The following is a 22667-nucleotide window of genomic DNA, read 5'->3' on the forward strand; positions in this document are numbered from 1 at the left end:
ATGGAGCGAGTGTTTGAGGAAATGAAGAGGAAGATGGACACGGAGATAGAAAAGAAAAAGCAGGAGTTGGAGGTAGAGAGAGATAGTAAGGAAAAGATAAAAAGGCAAGCCAGGAAAAGGCAAGAGTAAGGATCTTGGAGAAACAAGTTGAAGAAACACCTGCCAAGGCAGGTGTTTCCAGAGAGATTGATGGGAATGTGCATTTGGCTAAGACAGAAAGAAAGACTTGTTGTGGAGGACAACCAAGAAAAAAGCAAGGATTTGAAAAGACATGATGCTAGAGAAAATGTGTGTAGTCACTCCAGTAATGCTCTATCACAACTTAACCAAAGTGGGCGTGGCCAATGAAATGGGGTCAGTACTGAAAATTAAGAGGGATGTCATGACTTTCTTTGCGTGGATCTGGAAAAGACTGCGCTGTTTTGGATCAGCACTAGTATTGGCATATGATTTTTTTTTTGATAGCATATAAGTAGACAAATTTTCTCTTTCACCCCTTCTAACCACAAGGGGCAGAGCTTAACACTTGCGCATCCTTTTTTCAGCTATGTCTCAAAGTGACAGTGACGTAGTATTTGCACGAGCTATGAGTAGTGATGAATGACTTGTAATTATCTCACTTATTTGTTTGAATTTCTACTTGTGTTGTTTGCTCCATTTTCCTGCTTCATTGTGCTCATCTGTTTTGTGTTTCCCCAAGTAGTTCCCTAATTAAGTTCTGTGTTTTCCCTCCATGGTTGTGGAGCATTGTGTTTGTGTATATTTGGTATGGTTTCCAGTATGCTATGGTATGGTATTTCTTTCCTTTGCCTTGCCTTGCTTATCCTTAGTCTAGTTCCTTCTTTTAGTGGTTCCAGTTTTAGCGGTTTAGTGGTTCCAGCTTTCCAGTCTTTGTTGGGTTTTTTCTCTCTCTAGTTGTGCTATCTTTTAATAAAAAAGATTCTGCACTTGCATCCGACTCTCTGGATTCCATATCAGGGTTCCTTTTGGATTCTGGTTCCTCTCAAAGTTTCTACCTCATGTCATCTGTAGGAGATTTTCGTCGCCACTGCCGTCTCGGGCTTGCTCGTTAAATATCTAAACCTACATCTGGATTTCTGTTTTGTGGCCATTTTCATTGTTGAACGCACTATATAAATAAAATGTCACTTCAGTTCATTTCATTTAACGTGGGTTTTTCCTAACAGGGCTCATCCTTTACTGTAATTAAAACAATATACACTCGGATTGTACCCTCTCTTAAATTATGCTTTGCAAAATCCCTGGCTCCACTGGATATATTTAACCATTATTACATTATTATTATTATTATTATTATTTACATCTTATAAAGTCTTCTTTGTCAATGATCTTATATATTTCAATTGCATCATTAGTGTTATAGTACTACAGTCATCTTTATACATCTCATAATGAAGTCATTATCTAACCTGCTTAATTTGGCACGACATGTGAACCTTGTTAGCCTTAAAAACACGTTGCCACAAGGAGACCTAATTTGTTTTTTACTTAGATCCTTTATACACCACCAGTGGTTGGAAACGTGTTTTTCTTCATAGGATATTGCACATTTAATACCACTCTGTTGTGGCTTCTGTTACAGTTGCTGAAGGCTGGTTAATAGATGTAACTGTAGCTGTTTCCTTTCACACAAGTGATCTGGTCACATAAATCTGCCTCAGATGAACTCTTTGTTCTGTGGCCAGTGTAAGTTAGCTCAGGCATGCCTTGGCATAAACTAGTTTTTATGGCTTTCCCATTTCAGATTTTTCTTTGATAACAGAGAACATTTCAGCACACACACACACACACACACACACACACACACACACACACACACACACACACACACAAATGATATGAGTCAATACATATACCCAAGGAATCCACTAAGAAAATTAAGCTCTGTTAAGTGGTAAACTTCCACCCAGTTTTTTCCATACAAAAATTGTTGGTTGGAAAGAGCTGAGAGTCTGGCTATAATAACAAGCACTGCTTCTCCTCAGTCTCAAGAGAAGCACATTTGAATCATTTGGATAGGAATTGTCGAACCAAGGCAGCTGGACTGCACTGGACAAGCAGTCGGTTCTCTGGGAGATCTTCTGGGGTCAGTGGAGGAGAGTTAACATCACATCTGACCTTCCTGAGAGGTCAAAACGTTCTCTCTCAGTAGAGATTTATTTCATGAACATTATTTACAAAATAAAGAATATTTACACGAATATTTTGTCTATTGGCACTGACAAAAAATGTTAGGTCCAAGTAGATATTATTTACTGTTTTTACTTACCTATCAGATAAGCTAATAATTAATATAAGAACTCAATCGATATAATATAATATAATTTGTGATGGTTTGGGATGTCCAACTCTGTAAATAAAAATTTAAATATCAGACCATCTAACTATTCTTTACAGACCTCTAGGTTTCTCCAAGCCTGACATTAGAAACCACTGATGTAATGTGCCAGCTAATTTGTTCAGCATAGACTAGTGCAGTCCCTATTCGGTTCTTGTCAGATTCGAAGTGCTGCATCAGAGAAATAGACTATACTATATCTGTAAAAAAGCAGATAAAAACCGTATCTTTTGATAAGGCTCAGCAACAAAGCCAGCTACTGTTTAAAAATGTATATTTATTTACAATATGGCTCCAAACAGTCTGTATAACCTGTATAATATATTTTATGGTGTAGATTATAGAAAAGTGTTTTTTCCGCCTCATACTGTGGGCCGCAAGGGGGCGCCAATGAGCTAGCATAAAAAGGTAGTGTGTATCACAACTTAGATGGTAGGTTGTAATAATAATGAGTTAATTTATCTATAAATTCTCTTTATCTGAAATCTAAAAATGTTTTACGTCTCACAAATTAAGCAAAATTATTCATGTATATAAATGGCATCTTAAATAATGACACTGACCTGCCTATTAGTCAACATTAAAATGATATTCACACACACACACACACACTACCGGTCAAAAGTTTGTGGACATTCAACTGAAATGCTTCTCACGATCTTAAATACCTTTTGATCTGAGGGTGTGCGATTAAATGTTTGAAATCGGTGTTGCAGACCGATTTCAAAAAAAAAATCGTGTCAAGGTATTCATTGATGATAAGAGTCCAGCGTCGGTGTGAACTCCTTTAATACTGTTTAAAATAATCTCAGGGAAATTAGTGAGAAAATGCCAGGAATACACTTCTGGAAATTCTAGGCAAAAAGTGCGTCTACTTTGAAGATGATAAAATATTAAATTATTTCGATTTATTTTTTTTATTATTATTATTTTTTTGTTCCATTTGTGTTACTCCAGAGTTTTGATGACTTTATCATTATTCTAAAACGTGTGGGGGGAAGGGGGGGATAAAATATGAGTGTGTCTAAACTTTTGACTGGTAGTGTGTATATATATAAATGACGAAATCTGACCTGAATAATTCAAATGGAGCTCGTTCTGCTTAGACCTCGAAGCGCTTGGCGCATGCGCACATGTTGTTATGACGACGCGTTCTCACGCTTGTAACAAAAAAAAAAACAGGAATGCTAAAATAGCAAGCTACAACAAAGTAAAACTTTGAAACTTTTTTAAATATTCTTTTATGTCAACAGAGCATCGGAGAGAACTATAGAACATCATGTTACGTGTTTAAAAAAGAAGACTACAAATACATTTTTATTTCTAGGAAATAACTTTTTGACATGGCATGAGGTTTTGCCCCCTGTCTAGTTAATAATGTCATCATTTATCTGATCTGTGGGAAAAACCTGGCCGCTCGTGGAACTAGAACTCATATCGGAATGGCTTCAGCAGTGTTTCCCCGTCAGAAACCACGATTTCTCCCTGATATCAATGAGAAGAGCTCTGTCAAAGCCAGGTACTGCAACACACCACCGATACAATCACTGGGGCAGGAAGACTAGTTAGAAGACTAGTTATGAAACTGTTGTTGTTATACTACTGGTTAGATGACTTTAATAGTTCAAAGACTGGCTAGAAGACTACTTATAGGACTGCTGTAGGCCTAGTTATAGTTATAGAGAATACTGTTATAGAAATCAGACTGGTTAGAAAACTAGTTTTCAGTCTGTTATAATTATAAGACTGGTTAGAAGAGTAGTTATAGGACTTTTATAGCTATAAGAATATATAGGTTATATGACAAGTTACAAGACTGTTTATAAAACTACTTATAAGAATGTTATAATTAAAAGGCTGAACAGAAGACTACTTGTAAAAAAGTTATAGATATGAGACTGATGAGAATACTAGTTATAAGACTAGTTAAAACACAGTTATAGTTACAAGACAGGTGAGAAGTCTAGTTATAAGAAAGTTATAGTTATAAGACTGAATAGAAGACTAGTTATAAGACTGTTATAGTTATAAGACTGAATAGAAGACTAGTTATAAGACTGTTATAGTTATAAGACTGAATAGAAGACTAGTTATAAGACTGTTATAGTTATAAGACTGAATAGAAGACTAGTTATAAGACTGTTATAGTTATAAGACTGAATAGAAGACTAGTTATAAGACTGTTATAGTTATAAGACTGAATAGAAGACTAGTTATAAGACGGTTATAGTTATAAGACTGAATAGAAGACTAGTTATAAGACTGTTATAGTTATAAGACTGAATAGAAGACTAGTTATAAGACTGTTATAGTTATAAGACTGAATAGAAGACTAGTTATAAGACTGTAATGGTTAGGTCTTGCCTCCACTTGAAAAAGTCTTTGTCTTCTTCCATTTCCGTCCTGCTTAATGCGTGAAACACAAAGTGACTATATCATTACACTGAAATTATTATCTATATGTTGTTGCATAGTTTATGTGCTTTATTTGATTTGACTAGCCTGCATGGAAAAGAAATGAAAAAACCAAACCGAGGCTCTGCTGAGAGGGAGAGGATCCAAACCACCACGATGAATGCGGATGAAATAGCGCAGTGAGTGTTTAGTTGTTTAACAGGGACCATGGACAGTTAGTGAAGGTCCTACTGTTCCCACATTTCATCTGTAGTCCCTCAGCTAATGTAAAGTAATAGATATACAAAAGCAAAACAAAGCTTTAGATAAACCTCCAGCACACAACTTGTTGCGTGTTATTATTTGTCCAGTAGATGACGCTGTGGGCCAAGTCAACAGACTCAAACACACTATTTCACATGGCAACGCATGTTAAAAAAAAAAAAAAAAATTGTAGTCAGGAACCTATTTCATAACATTTGCTGAATAGATTTATTTTAATTATATTATTATTATTATTATTATAATTATTATTAATATTATTATTATTAAGCACTAATGTGTGCTGTTATATATATCTAATATCTGAACATACTGTATTTATAAATACTGTATTTATAAATGTTTTGGAAAACGTAGTTACTCACCTGTGTGATCTACGGAATCCATATGGAAGGTCATATTTTTTGTCGAGAAAAATGATTTTTGTTTGTAACATTTGGGATTGTTTATATTTCTTGTCTTTTTATCCATCTTCCAGATTCCGATACAGTCTGCACCAGAATCTTTGCGTGTCCATGCTGCAGGAGGGATTTCATGGCTCCTTTAAAAAGTTTTCCTCTTTGCTGCAGCGCTGGAAGGACGAGCGTCTAGCCGCGGGTCCTGACAGCGAGTTGTGGCTGCAGCGTTCTCTGGAGGAGCAACCAGACAAACTGGAGATGCTGAGAGAGCACCTGACCCGCGCTGAGGCTGCACAAAGAGCTGGTGATGCTTCAGCTAGGGACATTACGTTTAACTCTAACGTGATAGGAATTCAAATGCAAATGTTTCTTTTTTCGTTCTTATTCTCTAGATCAGTTTGTGGAGGTGTATGAGAGTCATTTGGCCTTGGCGAAGTTTTTCTCAGAGCCAGAGGACATGTGGCTGCGTCATCACTTTTATAAGCTCGGCCTCAAAGCTGCCCGCAAAGTCAAGACGGACTCCAGCAGGAGGGAGGCTGAGGCCAGTGAACACCTCGCCCACCTGTATTTGGAGCGAGGTAACACAAACGTGCACTGGAGTTGTTAGTGTTAGTGCAGCTTGAGTCACTGTACTGAACTTTGCTCAAATTTGCTTGTCATGTTACTGAGTCCGGAAAACGAAAAGTTTTAGCTTTACCTTTGATGCTAATTAAAACGCTCTGGCACTGAAAACTCCTTCCGTAAACGTTAATAAACTTCTCATTACAGTAAACTTCATCATATCGACAATGACACCTTTTTATTTAAAAGAAACAACACATTTTTTAGAATTTGTTTATAATTAGACTTACTTTATGTGAAGTGTCTGCCAAACAGGTGCCTAAGAATGAGCTGTTGCTTATAGAAGCGATAACGATTATGATTATGATTATGATCATCACGAGCAATAATATAAACCTGTGAACTATTGTCAGAACTGCTGTTATAGAAATATTAATCAAAACCTTCTGTGGTATAATAATACTGTAAAATACAACACAATTTGATTGATGTATTGAATAGAGATGTATTTCTGTGAAATTATGCCTGTGTGTGTGTGTGTGTGTGTGTGTGTGTGTATTGCTGTGTGTTACAGGAGACTTGGAACTGGCACAGGAGCACTTTGAGATGTTTCATCACCTGGCAGTGGGACAGTCGTGGCAGGACGAGAGCGGGCACACACACCTGTCTCGTGCGTGTGAAAGTCTCTGCAGGGTTTACACACTGCTGGCACAGAGGCAGCTGCAGTGTGGGGAATACCGAGCAGCCATTCAGCTCCTCAACCAGGCTTATGAGATGGCTAAAGAAGGTAAACACACACACACACACACACACACACACACACACACACACACACACACACACACATTAGTCATGCGCCAGTATTTCATTAAACAATATACCCAGATATATTTTGGTTACAGTGACAGCATCAACACAAACCTAATGGTAGATAATAATAATAATAATAATAATAATAATAATAATAATAATAATAATAGTAATTAAAGCTGCAAGCGAGTAGAAAGTAGAAAGTTTTGTACTGATATGAAAAACGAGCTTCAGAGATATAGCTTTGCCTATACATAAGTTTGATGCTGATATGTAAATGCATTCCAGAGATTTATACTTAGGAACCCGTATTTTGCCTTTGCAGGCACATTGCAGGAGAACGGTTTTCAATATCAAAAATCCATCTGATAAATTCTGTGCGGACACGTCTTAAGATGATACGATCCAAATGTGATGTTTTTGGGTGTAATTTGTAGGAGGAGTAGCGAAGACACCAACCAGATTCAAGCATTTACGACACGTATTCACCACGCTAGGTGGCGTTGTCATGTGATTGGTTGCGTCTTAGTCTTGAAGACACATACCAAGTTTCATGGCAATGCGTAAAGTTGTTAATGAGACACAGTGTCACTTCCTGATTGGCAATTTCATCGCCAGATTTGTTGGCTTGTTACAAGCAAACGGTTTCGAAAAAATTCCCAAATTCCATTTGGTAACCTTTGTGCGGATTGGTCTGAAGATGTTATGCGTCAAATTTGGTGAAATTTGGACAAAATTTTAGGAGGAGTGGTGGAAAAAATGCCAGATGGCCAAAAATTTAATTAGGTAGAAATTGGTGTCATAGGGTCCAATGAACTCCAAGGAATCTAGTGACAAATGGCATTGAAATTTTGGCCACATGATAAAAAATTTATGGACGTATACGTACTTTGAAATTTGGCCAAACTTTGACCTGTTGGTGTCTCTAGAGCTTTGGGAGCTTGAAGAAGAAGAAGAAGGAGGAGGAGAAGAAGAAACAGAAACAGTGACATTGCGGAATGAAGTATGCACTTTTTCTAATCTTTCCTGTTCTGTCTCTTCATCCCTTCATTCCTTTAGCGGGTGATAAGACACTGGAGGGCGAAGCAGTGTACAGAGTCGGACTGGCCTATCAGAGCATGGGCAGTCAAACAACTGCTAAACAGGTTAGTGACCTCATACACACACTAACACACACTAACACACACTCGCGCATACACTCACACATGCTCAAATTGTTTTGTTTTGTCAGTTCCTGAACATGTTCATGGAGATCTCCACAGCACTGGGAGACATGGAGAGCCTAGGCAAAGCCTATAAGGCCATTGCTAAATCTCTGGAGAGGTGCACACCCACCCACACAAACACATACACACACACACTGGTTTTGTTGCTTTCAAAAACAAATAAAAAATGTATTAATGTTATGGTAAAACATTCTGTAAGGAGACATCATTAAAGATTTACGGAAGGAGTCTCCAGTGTCAGTGCCTTGTAACAGTAAGACAGTTTCCTTGTAACATGACAAGCTGCATTTTTTTTGGCTTATTAACTTCAAGAGAGTGAAAAAAAAAAGAGAGGAACGAAAGCAGGAACTAACTTGTGGATGTTCCACAACATTAAACTTAACTATAAATTGTTAAAAGGGAAACAATGTACTGTTTTTTAATTTCTTTAAATTTTAAAAATGAATTGTTAGCAAACTGCTGTGGCATAAAAGGAATTAAACACATCACAATATGCCGATATTGGAAAGTAATCAAATTTGAGTTGGCAGCACTAGCTGCTTTGTGTCTGGCCGCATCATAGCACCCCACTGTTAATGATTTTTTTAAAACAGCATGACTCAAAGCATTTTATTCCTTACATAATGTCTCTGTGTGATATTTGATGTTTGTGGTTGCGTGTGTCTTGTAGTGAGGACAAAATAAGTGACGCCATTGAGCATCTACAGAAATATCTCGAGGTTTGTCAGGAGAACAATCAGCATGAAAATCGACAGGACGCTTACATGTGCCTGGGGTCCATACACATCTCTAGAGTAAGAAAGAGCACCTGTGTGTGTTTATGTGAAAGAGAGAGAGAAGATGTGGTTTGTCTCTAGGTTGTTTTCTCTCCTAATTTTTGCATTATTATTATTATTATTATTATTATTATTATTATTATTATTATTATTATTATTTGTGTATAGGCTCAGTATGAACGAGGCTGTGAGTATTTTACACAGGCCTTTGAGATGGCATGCAGCCTCGACTCGAATCCATGCATTGAGAAAGCTCAGCTGTGTGTGGGCATCGCCCGAGCTCATTCCATGCTGAGAGTGTACACTAGCCACTTGCAGATCAACAAGCCACCAAACGTCTCTACACTCATCTCCTGGAAAGAAACAAAAGAGGATAAGTTCCATGAGACACTGTGTGAGTTTGCTGGATCCACACATTGCAGTTAGACTTATGAGAACTGGTCTTAAAAGGTGCTGATGTGAACATGCTGGAATTGGTGCCTTATCTTGAATCATTCGACATGTTTTTTCACTGCAATTACCGCACTGCATGGCAAACTCCCACTGACGATCAAAGAATCTCATTGACTAGCAAAGACCTCAGAGGCTACCAAAGACCCCACTGAATACCAAAGACCTCATAGGCTATCAAAGACCCCACTGAATACCAAAGACCTCATAGGCTATCAAAGACCCCACTGAGTACCAAAGATCCCACTGAGTACCATAGACCCCACTGTGTACCAAAGACCCCACTGCATACTAAAGACCCCACAGGCTACCAAAGACCCCATTGGCTACTAAAGACCCCAATGGCTACCGAAATTCCCATAGGCTATCAAAGACCCCACAGGCTACCAAAGACCCCATAGGCTACCAAAGACCCCAGTGAGTACCAAAGACCACATAGTCTACAAAACACCTCATAGGCTACAAAGGACTCCTCTGAGTACCAAAGACCCTATAGGCTACGAAAGTCCCTACAAGCTATCAAAGACCACATAGGCTCCCAAAGACCCCACAGGCTACCAAAGACCGCATAGGCTATCAGACACCCCACAGAGTACCGAAGACCCCACTGAGTACCAAAGACTCTACTGAGCATTAAAGTCCCCACTGAGTACCAGAGACCCCATCTGGCTAAAATGAATTAAAATCTTGAGATGCCTAAAAGCCCTACAGCCAAAAATTCCTATAGTTCCAAGGTTAATAAGAAATATTTTGATAGATACACACATTTATTTTAAAATTGCGGTTGTTCTCTGTACATGTCTCTATTAAAAACTAGCTTGACCTTGCCTTTCTTATTCTTTTTCCACAGAAGAAATAATGAAATAAAAAGATGATGAGTGGAGAGAAGAAAACCCAGACCTCTAGCTTTTTCTTTCTTTCTTTTGTATTTCTTTTCTTTTGTTTTATTTCATCCCTAACAATACTGAAATCTCAATCATTAGATGAATATAAACCATTAAATTCACCCTTCAGGAAGCTGATGTGTATATCCTGATCACTTAGCCTTAGATATCCCTCTCATTTTGAGTTGTCTAAATAGAGAGAAAGAAAGAGTGGATTGATTTATTCCCAGTATTTTAGCAAAAATTTATCATATTCCACTAGAAACGCTATTGAGTGTGCACTTCACATTCTTTTTGTATTTTAATGTGAGTACTATCACACTGAAATGGATTACAACTCACCATATTTCTATTTCTTGTTCTATTCAGTACCTGTGATTCACTTATCCATAACAATTAACAATATTTATGGAAGTAGACACACAAACCCCCTTTCGTTGTTATATTGTTGTAAAAACTATTTTACATGTTTTTTGGAGAAACCGAATCGACCACATAAGGTTACACGTTGGAAAAAAATTATTTTAGTAGACAGCCTAATTCTATTATTTGATACAATGTCTCCTTTGATGAAATGGTTTTTTTTTTAATTGCAATTATGTAATTGACCAATAGGGGGCAAAATTGCATAAAAAACATGCATTAGGCTATAGTGCATTGAACAGGAAATTGTAAATCACAATAAATAAATAAATAAATAAATAAAAAAATAAAAATCTGTTTGAGTGAGTAATTAGGTTGATATGAGAGGATGCAGAAATAATGACCACACAAGAAATAAACTACTGAAAACAAAACAAGACAGCAGCAGGAACTTTCGTGTGGAGTGAAGCATGAAATTGAATTGTGTGAGAAATGCAGAGGTTATGAAATATTCCACGCAGACATGAAGAAACGATTATGCCGCATTCATGTGCTTTCTGAGTTAGTTATACAAAACATACAGATAAAAAGGTGACGTAAAAATAGTCATAAAAGCATTTAACACAATTCCTTGTCCGCACGAGGCATTTCATCTATGTACAATCTTCACTTAAATGATTTTTATTGTATATCACAATAGTAGCCCATGTTTACCATTTTTAGACAGTATGCCATTTTGACCATTTATTTCCTTTCCTTTGCTTTCTTTTTTTTTGATAACCTAGACAAAATTATTCAAAGCCCCATTATTAGTAGCATTTACACACCATCCATGTAAGCACCACTTCATTTCCAACCAAGTCAATTTAGGTCATTTAGGACTAAATTTATAAACGCACGGTGGCTTAGAGGTTAGCACGTCCGCCTCACAACCTCTGGGTTGGGGGTTCCCGATACTGCCACTCCGCCACTGCCCTGTGTGTGTGGAGTCTGTGTGTTCTCTCAGAGCTGCGAGGGTTTCCTCCGGGTACTCCGGTTTCCTCCCCCAGTCCAAAGACATGCATAGTAGGCTGATTGGCATGTCCAAAGTGTCCGTCATGTATGAATGGGTGTGGGAATGTGTATGTAATTGTGCCCTGTGATGGATAGGCACCCGGTCCAGGGTGTACCCCACCTTGTGTCCCATGTGCCCCGTGTGTATCCTGCCCATTTGGGAATCTTAGTTATGGAGGTCCACATATACTCTGTCCTAATTTTGTTTTGTGATTTCTGTCATTTTGCGGTTTGACAGTAATAGATTTGTGCAAGTTTTATAGTTAATTGTCTTAAATTGTGATAGTGACTGGGGCTTGGACCCCTTCCATTTTCCCTAATTGCACAACAAGTCTACGGATGATGCAATATCCTTCTGAATTTTCCTCACCCCAGGCTTACAGAAAGGGGGTCATGCTCTTGTCAGGGGGGGAAATGTTTCTCAAAGCCTAAAAAATAAAGACCACTGGAAGAATCTTTTGTTGGATGGTTCTTTAACCATTTTTGTTGGTGCTACATAAAAGAACCTCCCACATAATGTAAGTGCTGATGGAAAGTGCTTCTTCAGGTTATTGTGACAGCATGGAAAAAATTATTATCAGTCATGCTAATGGTACAACAAGAAGGCGTTCACTCAATCATAGGGAGATTGCGCTTTCTGGGTGGGAGGGGCATTACTCTTTTCCCTGTCAATCACAGCACCTCTAGCCAATCTGAATGCATCTGAGCTCACCTCAGTGCCAGTCCTAGCACATTTGGTAATAAAAATGATAATAAAAATAATGAAATAAAATGAAATAAAACAACATTTTTAAAAATAAATAGCCATTGTGGATAGGCATAACCACAAAAAAGAGTATAAATACAAATTGACCATATTATATGGTCAATACAAAGCAAGTGCTAAGATTTTTTAAATAAAAAATAATACAAAATAGAACGTGTTGTTATTTGTCTCAGTTAATGCTAACTAGCTAAAACATCATTGGCTTTGCTTTTAAATAGTTAGCTTGTTGCTTGCGGACAGCTCAGTCTTACTAATAAGTAATAAATATTAGTAATAATAATTTTTATTATCTAAATATATTAGAGGAGAGTCCACACGGTGGCTTAGTGGTTAGCATGTTCACCTCACACTGCCAGGGTTGAGGTTTCGATACCCACCGCTTCCCCATGTCTGTGGAGTTTGCATGTTCTCCCCGTGCTGCGGGGTTTTCCTCCAGGTACTCCGGTCTCCTTCCCCAGTCCAAAGACATGCATGGTAGGCTGATTGGCGTGTCCAAAGTGTCCGTAGAGTATGAATGGGTGTGTGAGTGTGTATGTGATTGTGCCCTGTGATGGACTTGCATCCCGTCCAGGGTGTTCCAAAAGTGTTTTTTTTCCTCTCATACTATAGCAATTGGCCCACGCTAGCATTGTTTTATTTATTAAATAACGATATGTCATGCTTTATATCCACTGAATGTTGTGGAGCGTCGAGTAGGTACCTGTTATCACTTACGTTAAAGCAGCTGTGATTATCCGTTCTCCCACCAGCCACTCTTTATTCTTTCTTGACTTTAATAAGCCAAAAAATAAAAATAAAAATCCGCTTTTCCTCCTGACTGTTCCAAAGAGCTGACACTGGAGACTCCTTCCATAAATGTTACCTAAACATTTCCTTACAGAAAAGACCATTTCAGCAATTAAACACAATTACACTAAAACAGTCTCTGTGACCTTTTAAACCAATCAGAATTGAGAGTTAGCATAATGTGTATTAAGGTTTTTATTGCCTTTTTTAATGTACAGTAATTACTGGGGAGTTTGTGTTAAGGTAATCACTTCACTGTTTTCCTGCTGACATAATATAATATAAAGCTAGCTGTGGGTTGACCCTTCCGCTCCAATCTGGCAACCCGGTCATTATTTCTGGGAGCGCGTGAATGTAGCAGATCGCGCTCTCACGGAACACGCACACACACGCACGCACGCACACACACACACACACGCTCTCAGCCTCATCAAGCCGCTCTTCAAGCATGTTGATGGGGAGAGAATATAAGAGGAGCAACCGCTGAACATCTCGCTTTGACGGTAAGTTTACTGAGTTGGGATTCATTTAGAATTTTTGGACTGCTAGTTCAAACTTCAGTGTTATTCACATGCAGTGTTAGTTTGGTTATAAGGCTTCCTAGGGCTGATATAGTAAGGTTCAGTGATGGCAGTGAAGTCTGAGTGCCTCTTACAATTAAGATACCAACCTCAATGGTTTCCACAAGGGTCTTCTGCACCTTTAATATGCACCTCCAGTTCACTAAAGTCCACAGACTACTGAAAAAGCTTCACCCCTAATTAAAGCTACACCACATGCAGGTAAAAAAGATATGTACTAAAGATACAGTAGGTGGTACGGTTGATGGTAGCATCACAGCTACAAGTACAGATTCCTTTGTTTCTGAGAGTGTACGGTATGTGAACCAGCTTATTGATCATTGCATTTTTTATGAAGTATGAATGATAGTTTATTCTTGCAAATGAGTTCATCATAGATTTGGAGATCAGTCTAGACCTACAGTTCTCAAAGTGGGATCCGGGGACCTCCAGGGGTAGGTGAAGCATAATCACGGGATTCATCTTTCTTGTAACTTTGTTGCAGTGCATTATCATCATCATCCTCATCATCATTAATATAAGTTATGATATTTATTATTGAGTTCTTAATATAAAGATTCATATTCTTAATATTGAGTCACACAACTTGATGAGCATGTTCATCTACACATTCTTTATTGTTCTGAATAACTTGGTAAGAGCTGGGCACTGGGCGTGTGGAAGGATGCTTGGACCCCGCAGATCGCTTCTTGTAGCCATACAGTATTTATAAATGAATTATGATTATTAGCCTTTATTAATGCTCACAATCCATCCACATGCTCAAAAGCAAACACACTTATAAATAATTGATACTCTGTCCTAATCTGTTCTCTAGGTGGAATATTCCGGAATAATATGCTCTGTAACTGAGATAAATAGGCAAAATAGTGCATGTACATATGTAATATAATTATCCTAATATTTGACTAATTGGATTATGTTTAGTGGGTTTCTGTGACATTTATTTTACATGCCCCTGGCTGTAAAAAAAAAAAAAACCCAACAAAAAAACAAACAAACTTGCGCACCGCTTGTCTGGCATTCTAAACAGCGTCCTTCTGTGTAAAATCTTTATTTCCTGTGTTATGTAGTACAGTTAAACAGGAATTACAAGCCATTTGGGACTCATCCTAAATACATGTACATCCTCTCTACAGTAATAATGTGGAGGAACTTGGAATCTGTGCTATTAGATATAGTATGCTTCCCATTTAATTAAGAAACCATGGCCATGGTTCTCACAGCGGGATCCGGCGCATAGCCAGGGGGTCGGTGACGTTTAATGCAGTTACAGTGGTGGAAATTGTGTTTCGATCACTGTAACTACATAAAATGTCACCACTGTCCAAATTATTACATGATCAACTATCATATAATAAGAGTTGTTATATAATATTAATACATAGTATTATTGATTTCTGAGATGTTTTTTTTTTCTTTGCACTTCAATTGAAATGCTTTAATTCCAAAGCAATGGAGGGTATAAATAAATTAAATAAAGTAATGACAATTTTAATAAACACTGTGTTCTGGGAGTGGAAAGTTCAGCGCTTTGGCTCCAACAGAAAGCCAAAATATTACTGTGCACATTTGAATAATGATATTAATACTTGGACTGCAAATACTTGGCCCGTGTTCATAAACAAATAGAGCAATTGAATGAGAAGATTCAACGTTATTTGTGAAATGTTTTATACTTAAAATGCCTGAGAACTTCTCGTATGTACAGTGTAGTGCTACGCAACTGAATGCTTTTCATTATTCATTATTTCTCGGGCCTGTTAAAGAGATATAAACATACATTTTGAGACTGGTTGGCCTCTTGAACGGTTTTGTAGCTGTACGTGTCTGAGGACAAGACTTGAGGATCGTTTAACATTAATCTTACTTGAAAAAATACTTGAAAATTCTAAATGGAAATAAGTTGTGATTTTGGTAGTGTTGCTTGGGTCGTGTGTGTTGCCGCTTGGCCACGGTTTCCTTTGCAAAAGCTCATGATTTGAAATATAATACAATGAAAAAAAAAACAGTACAACACTATCGGTGCTGTAGATTCCACTTGTGCAACGTCCACCAGTTTCAAGGACGGAGTGGACAGAAATCACAGGTGCTCAGGAGGCTCTTTAGCCAGTCTCTACCACAGGACATAGTTTCCCTGCCAGGCAGCTGTCTGTGATATAAATAGGAGCTGTGTGCTACTTTTGGACACCCGCTTTTACATGTTGATTTGCTTTTTTTTCCATCTTTACAGTCTTTTCAAGTCATTTAAATTGCCGATTATTTGTAATATGAATGATTAGGTTCAATAAGCAGTTAAAAAGAAAAGAAAAGAAAAGAAAAACAACCACAGCAACAAAAGAAATCAAGCCATTATTTTGGATTAGATGGTCAAACATGATCAAATGTTCTCTAATAAAATATCGGATGGCACATCAGAGCTGTAATTTCTCTGGTGGAGCTTTAATAGATTCTGCTGGTAAAACCTGTTGATTAATAGTGTGAAATGTGTATTTATACCACAGCAATGTTGAATTTTCCAATTTGATTGGTCAGATTGGGGATTTGTATGTATTTGTTGGATACTCTGCATAATCTAAGCCTAATAATAAACAGATTAAAAAGTGTGTTGTTATTTAACAAAAATACTACTACTACTACTACTACTACTACTAATAATAATAATAATTGATATGGTGAGGACCTGTTTAACATTTATGAAAGGAGTTTCCAGTGTCAGCACTTTGTCAGTAGTCAGTAGTCAAGTAGACAATGTCAGTAGTCTTCAGGACAAAAAGTTTTGCATTTTGCAACTTCTTACTGACATGACTAGTTGCGTTTGTAACCTAAAAGAGAGATGTTGGTGAAGAAACAACCATTCATTTCTTGTTGTAATTTGTGTACTGAGCAACAGACAACAAATGGGATGGCTAAGGAAAACTGCAACAGCTGAGCAGTGATGTTGTGAAAGCTGTGAAGAAAAACCCAAAAAAAAGAGTCAGTGACCTCACCAACAACCTCCACGGGACAGCGGGGAACGTGTCACAATCCAATGTTCGAGGAAGACTTTGAGAGCAAAAATATAGAGGCCATACCACTAGATGCAAACCACTCGTGAGCAGTAAGAATCTGACAGACAGATTGGCATTCGCAAAGAAAAACAGAGACGAGCCCCAAAAGTTCTGGAATTAAGAGGAACCTCTACCAAAGTGATGTAAAGTGTGGAGAAAGAAAGGATCTGCTCATGATCCAAAACATACAAGCTGATCTGTGAAACATGGTGGAGGTAGTGTCATGGCTTGGGCTTGCATGGCTGCTTCTGGAACATTCTCACTAATCTTTACGGATGATGGAACTCATGATAGTAGCAGCGGAATGAATTCAGAAGTTTACAGGAACATTTTGTCTGCTAATTTACAGAGAAATGCATCCAAATGAATCGAGAGGAACTTCATCATGCAGCAATAATACAGATGTCAAAATACAGTACTCAACTCAATACAATACAATACAAACTCTATAAAGGACTTTATCAGTGGGAAAAAGTGGAAGGATTTAGACTGACCAAGTCAATCACCAGAACTTAACCCAGTTGAGCGGCAGTTCACCTCCTGAAGAGGAGACTGAAGGGAGAAACCCCCCGAAACAAACAACTCAAATAGGCTGTGGTAAAAGGGACATGCAACCAAATATTAAGTGTTATTTACTTTACTTTACTTCAAGACTTAACTACTCCTATACTTTTGCTCACCTCTTGGCGAGTTTGATACAAAATGCTCTATGTTTTATGTTGTTTAACACATCTTGATGTAAATTCCAGGAAATAAAAGCTGAAATCCTAAACTCTTGTCTCATATCCATATCCAACTCTCGATACATATCTCATATTTTGATCTCAAACTCAAATGTCTTTGGTGTATAGCACAAAAAAAAAAGAAAATTTGAAGAAGAAAAAAAACTGAAAACAAAACAAGGCAGAAAATCAATTTGTCACTTGGTCTTGTTCCTTTTGTTTTTCTACGGTGACAGTTTATGGTTTATGACGTTTGTGAAAAGACTTGCCCCTTTTAGCTGTCTACTAAAGGAGGAAACGAGCCACTACAATAGTAATATATACAGGCGCCCACTCTGTGTGTCCTACGGCTGGGACGGATTTGTAGAACAAATGCCGGTGGCCAGATTTAAGCCATTGTCAGGGCACTAAGAAATGGTGCAAAGACTGCCAAGTGTAAATAACAAGAATCACAGAGTAGGAGAACAAAAAAAAAAACCAAACAGAGAAGGATAAGATCCTGTGAGATATGGGGACAGCTGATCAAGTAACAACAAGGCGACCAGTGAGAATAATAACAGATAGGATCAGAAAACATATATAGATGTGTCAAAATCATGCAACAGTAACGTCGACAGGAAGGAATATGTGGAGCTACGTACAGTGTTAGCAAATGCAAGAGGTGCTGGAGAGAGGAAGAAAGAAAACGATTGTTTAGAGCTGCTGTATCATAGGTGATGAAAAGGAACAAACTTGTTTGATGGACGTTCCACAACATTAAATGTAGCTGTAAATGTATAAAATGAACATTTATGGAAGGAGTCTCCAGTGTCAGAGCTTTGTGACAGTTTTCCACCATGGGAAAGTCTCCAGGACAGATGTGTTTACGCTTTATAATAATAATAATAATAATAATAATAATAATATTGATAATAATAATAATAATTATTATTATTATTATTATTGTTGTTGTTGTTATTATTATTATTACGCTTTATTATTATTATTATTATTATTATTATTATTATTACACTTTATTATTATTATTATTATTATTATTATTATTACACTTTATTATTATTATGGTTTCTCTGTGACATTAAAAGCCTTTTTGCTCTCACACTCCTTCCCTTTCCCATCGCCCTGTTCACCAGCAGCTAAACACAGAGTCGTGATACTCTACACACAGAAACCCAACAGTGTCCTGAGTCATCTTAAAGCAGAGTTGCGGTGATAAAATAATTCACTTGTTTATACTGATTGGAAATGTCCGATAAGTCCGTTTCTGATTTGTTTCACTGACTGTCTCAATCCTACACTTTTTTTTGTTCTTGCTAGTCGTTTCTGCCCATGTTTTTACTCATTGCGCTGATGAAACATAGCCATATATTTTGCTTTTATACAGTAATCTCGAGAAACAACAATTTTTCATGATACAGTCGCAATTATGCATCGCCTGGCCGTTTCTGCTCAGACAGAGCTCTTGAAGTGAAAAATTGATTACAGGGATAAAGCAATTTGGTGCCTTTGTTTTTCCCTTTTGTTTCTCTGTAATACATGTTCTTACCGCAGCTCTTTATGTGTGTGTGTGTGTGTGTGTGTGTGCGTGTGTGTGCGTGTGTGTAGTGTGGGCTAATGAGGGAGTGGCTCCTGCTTTACAATGATGTATGGTGTAGTAATAATGTTAGAGAATACAACAAAGGCCGTGTATTTTGATGTATCAGCAGTTCTGGTTTAAAAGATGGGAAAAAAACAAAGCTCACTTTTCTTGCCTAGATTTGTGTTTTATATTGAAGTATTGATCATTGAATTATTGATCTTTGTGGGCAGCTTTCAGAATTACTAAACGCTGCATTACCAAAGCATGCCATTTGTGAATTTATTTATGTCCCTGGGAACATTGTGCCTTTAGGGGCATTCTTCTAATGCAAACATAGTGATGAAAATCTGGAGGAAGTAAACAGGGCGTTGTTCCAACATGGGTCTTTAATCTTTATGTGTGTTCTATTGAAATCTTCAGGGTCACGTCACCAGTGAATTCAGAATTTCAGGAACGCTTACGAAAGCTTACGCAATACTGCCATAAGAGACGATATAAGAGACGACTTATAGATATAAGAGACGACATGTAAGAGATGACTCTGAGGCGTTTATTTATTATTAAGACTTTTGTTTTTCTTTCCAAAAACCAATTGCCCGTCCTTGTTGTCACATTAAAATGAATTCAAACTCTTTCTTTTCTAACTGGACTTGGTACAAAGAATGCCGTGAACTTGTTTCTTTTACAAAGCCATATATGCCTGGACTTGGCATGAGGGAAAGGATAACTATGATAGTTCCAATATTTATGTATAATCATTTCAGCTTGTAATATCATTATATGGATTAGAAAGACTTAGAAAGATTTTATTGTCGTTGTACATATACCCGTGTGCAGTTAAAGTGCAACACAATGTGACTATGTGTATCTGTACTTGGATGTAATTCTCAAAGTGGGTGTGGCCTAAATGCTGAAAAAAAAAACAGAGGTAGAAATGTCAACATTGCTAGCATGGTCTTCTAATTTTGGCTCTCTTCTACAGTTCTGCATCAATCAAGGTCATAACTGATCTCGAATACACAAGAGAGAGGGTTTTGTTTTGTTTTTTAATCCTGTTTGCACAGTTATTAGTTATATTTATAAATGCCTGCAGTATTTTCTAATGAATTTGGTTAGTTCTGTTTTCCAAACTATAAACAAACTAATAGTCTAATTTACTAAGGACAAACAATTATAAGCAATTACTAAGACCCATTGCAAGCATTAAGCTTATATTCACAAATCACAAAGCTAGCATAAAGGTGGAGTATACAACTTTCATGAGCTGCCATGCAGCTAAAAATACCAATACAAACACCAAAAGCAAGCAGTATTCTGTATTAAGTTCAAAACTGGCCCAAAGCTAAAAACCAACAACGTACGAAACTAACACAGAGCTATACAAAAGTTGGTGGTGGCTTTTACGTCTTTTACGTCATTCCCGATCTCCAATCCCTACTCTGGATTTGGTTCTCTTTCAGAAAACCCTAAACACATAATAGAGAAAGGCAGATAGAACGAGAGAGAGATACACACACACACACACACCTATACACAGAAAGGCAAAAATATAACCAAGGACGTAACAGTGTTAATAAAGGTTTAGTTTGTTTCCTGAGCCTCATATCTGACCGCTCACTCACATCTGTATGAAAGTAAAAACCTCCCTCTTGTCCGACGTGCACTTCTTCTCTTAACCAGTTGCCTTGTGAACCTTTTGGGGGGGGGAATCTGATTAGCGTGCCTCCTGTTTGTATCTGTATTGGTATAAGTTTAGTACACATTACCTGTTCATTCAGAATCATTTATTCCATCCCTAGTTTACAGGAGAATGAAATACTTTTCTTCATATATCCCAGCTTGGAAGGAAGTCGGGGTCAGAATGCAGGGTCGGCAATGTTACAGCATTGCTGTAGAAGCTGAATGTTAAAGATGCTCATGGGTCCAACAGTGGCAGCTTGACAGCGCTGAGATGTGATCTCTCAACCTTCTGAGCTGCATCCCAGAACTACCACAGCTGAGACGAAACATTTCAGGATCGATTGTATATTGTAATAGACTGTGGTAGCAAATCTCCGGTTATTGTCACACATATACTTCATTTACATACAACCCCAATTCCAAAAAAGTTGGTATAGTGTGTAAAATGTAAATAAAAACAGAATTCAATGATTTGCAAATCTCATAAATGCATATGTTATTCACAATAGAACATAAAAAACATATAAAATGTTTAAACTGAAGAAATGTTCCATTTTAAGGAAAAAATAAGGTCATTTTGAATTTGATGGCCGCAACACGTCTCAAAAAGAGTTTGAATGGGGCATCAAAAGTCTGGAAAAGTAAGTGTTAGTCAAAAGAAACAGCTGCAGGTTAATTGGGAACAGGTCAGTGATGTGATTGGGTATAAAAAGAGAATCTTAGAGCGGCAGAGTCTTTCAGAAGTAAAGATGGGCAGAGGTTCAACAATCTGCAAAAAACCGCGTCTACAATTTATGGAACAATTTCTGAACAATGTGAATATAAACATTTGATATGTTTTCTATGTTCTATTGTGAATAACATATGCATTTACTATGCATTTACCATGTGTGCTCGGAGATTGCATGTTCTCCCCGTGCTTTGGGAGTTTCCTCCGGGTACTCTGGTTTCCTCCTCCTGCCCAAAGACATGCGCTGTAGGCTGATTGGCATTTCCTAATTGTCCGTAGCGTGTGTACTGAATATGGATGGATGGACATTTTAGTTTTTTACTAAGCTCTTGACCCACACTGACTCTGGAAGAACCTCCTAGCTGTTTAGTTCAATCAAGTGTAGAAGAGCTGGGAACGCAGCAAAATACAGTATGTAGGACACAGGGCTTTGTGGACCCACTGGTACATTGTATAATCAGGGCTCAGGACTACCACTTCCTTTTCCCATCACATTCAAATGTTAATAGTACTATTATTAATACTTTCATACACGCAGCTACAAAGGAGGTATGTTTCATCAATGCGTGAATGCAGATAATAACCCAAGTATGCGGCTCAGAAATGGTAGTCAGTCCATAATATAAAACATTTTTAGTCAATCCATAACATACAACTTAAATACAGTACGTTAGTCTTTACCCCCGTAACTCACCCCCTACCTTCCTGCTAAACCACACCCCTATGTGCTACAATGACCAACCATAGATCATTTCCTGCAGCCCATTGGCCAATATTTGGGGATATAATTTATACACCGCTAAAGTGTGGATTCTGTTTGCTGTCAATTACGTCAGCACAAGATGGCTGACGTGACGTTTGCTGCGGTTGTTTGGAGTGTCGTTTGTGCACATCCTCAGAAATGATTGCTACAAGGTCTGTCTTGCATATTAGCTTTCTGGATCTTCTCGAGTTTTAACTACTGTTTGTCTTGCTTAAGTTTAAGTTTTAAGTTTGACTCAGAAACCTGTCACTTGAGTCACCGTGGCTTCTGCACACACATGCAGAGTTTTCGTCATGTATGTCAATATGTCTTGCTGTGAAAAAGCTGATTGTGTTGGAAATCTACTTATCATACATTTTCAATCAGTAGAAACTCTCTGCAACTCTGTTATAAGATGAGTCAGGACACTGTTGGGTTTCTGTGCGTAGAGTATCGTGACACTGTGTTTAGCTGC

General features: G+C 37.7%; 2 protein-coding genes across 3 annotated transcripts in view; both read left to right on the forward strand.

Moving 5' to 3' along the window:
• The first annotated feature begins 3510 nt into the window (after nucleotides 1-3510).
• Nucleotides 3511-11016, forward strand: ttc29 (tetratricopeptide repeat domain 29). 2 transcript variants are annotated; one of them, XM_017487284.3, is made up of 10 exons: nucleotides 3511-3878; nucleotides 4861-4953; nucleotides 5514-5737; nucleotides 5826-6011; nucleotides 6569-6781; nucleotides 7864-7949; nucleotides 8036-8127; nucleotides 8701-8824; nucleotides 8975-9200; nucleotides 10107-11016. In XM_017487284.3, coding segments are annotated over exons 1-10 (1323 nt in total). In that variant the 5' UTR covers nucleotides 3511-3801; the 3' UTR covers nucleotides 10109-11016. The 2 variants fall into 2 exon arrangements, with proteins under 2 accessions (XP_017342773.1, XP_053542276.1); XM_053686301.1 differs by lacking the exon at nucleotides 10107-11016 and having other exon boundaries at nucleotides 8975-10096.
• A 2451-nt stretch (nucleotides 11017-13467) lies between these two features.
• Nucleotides 13468-22667, forward strand: part of calcrl2 (calcitonin receptor-like 2) — a 28810-nt gene continuing 19610 nt past the window's right edge. The window contains exon 1 of the mRNA XM_017487285.3: nucleotides 13468-13611. The gene's annotated coding sequence lies outside the window, so the exon portion shown is untranslated. The remainder of the gene's footprint in view (nucleotides 13612-22667) is intronic.

This window comes from Ictalurus punctatus, chromosome 15 (assembly GCF_001660625.3).
Source record: "Ictalurus punctatus breed USDA103 chromosome 15, Coco_2.0, whole genome shotgun sequence".
In the NCBI taxonomy this organism is placed as follows: Eukaryota; Metazoa; Chordata; class Actinopteri; order Siluriformes; family Ictaluridae; genus Ictalurus; species Ictalurus punctatus.

Bases quoted from the DNA above. Each gene is read 5' to 3' on its own strand.
- ttc29 (XM_053686301.1), top strand. From the start codon at position 3,802: ATGGCTTCAGCAGTGTTTCCCCGTCAGAAACCACGATTTCTCCCTGAT. The intron at 3,879-4,860 runs GTACTGCAACAC...TGATTTGACTAG, and splicing joins AAGAGCTCTGTCAAAGCCAG to CCTGCATGGAAAAGAAATGA. The intron at 8,128-8,700 runs GTGCACACCCAC...TGTGTCTTGTAG, and splicing joins ATTGCTAAATCTCTGGAGAG to TGAGGACAAAATAAGTGACG.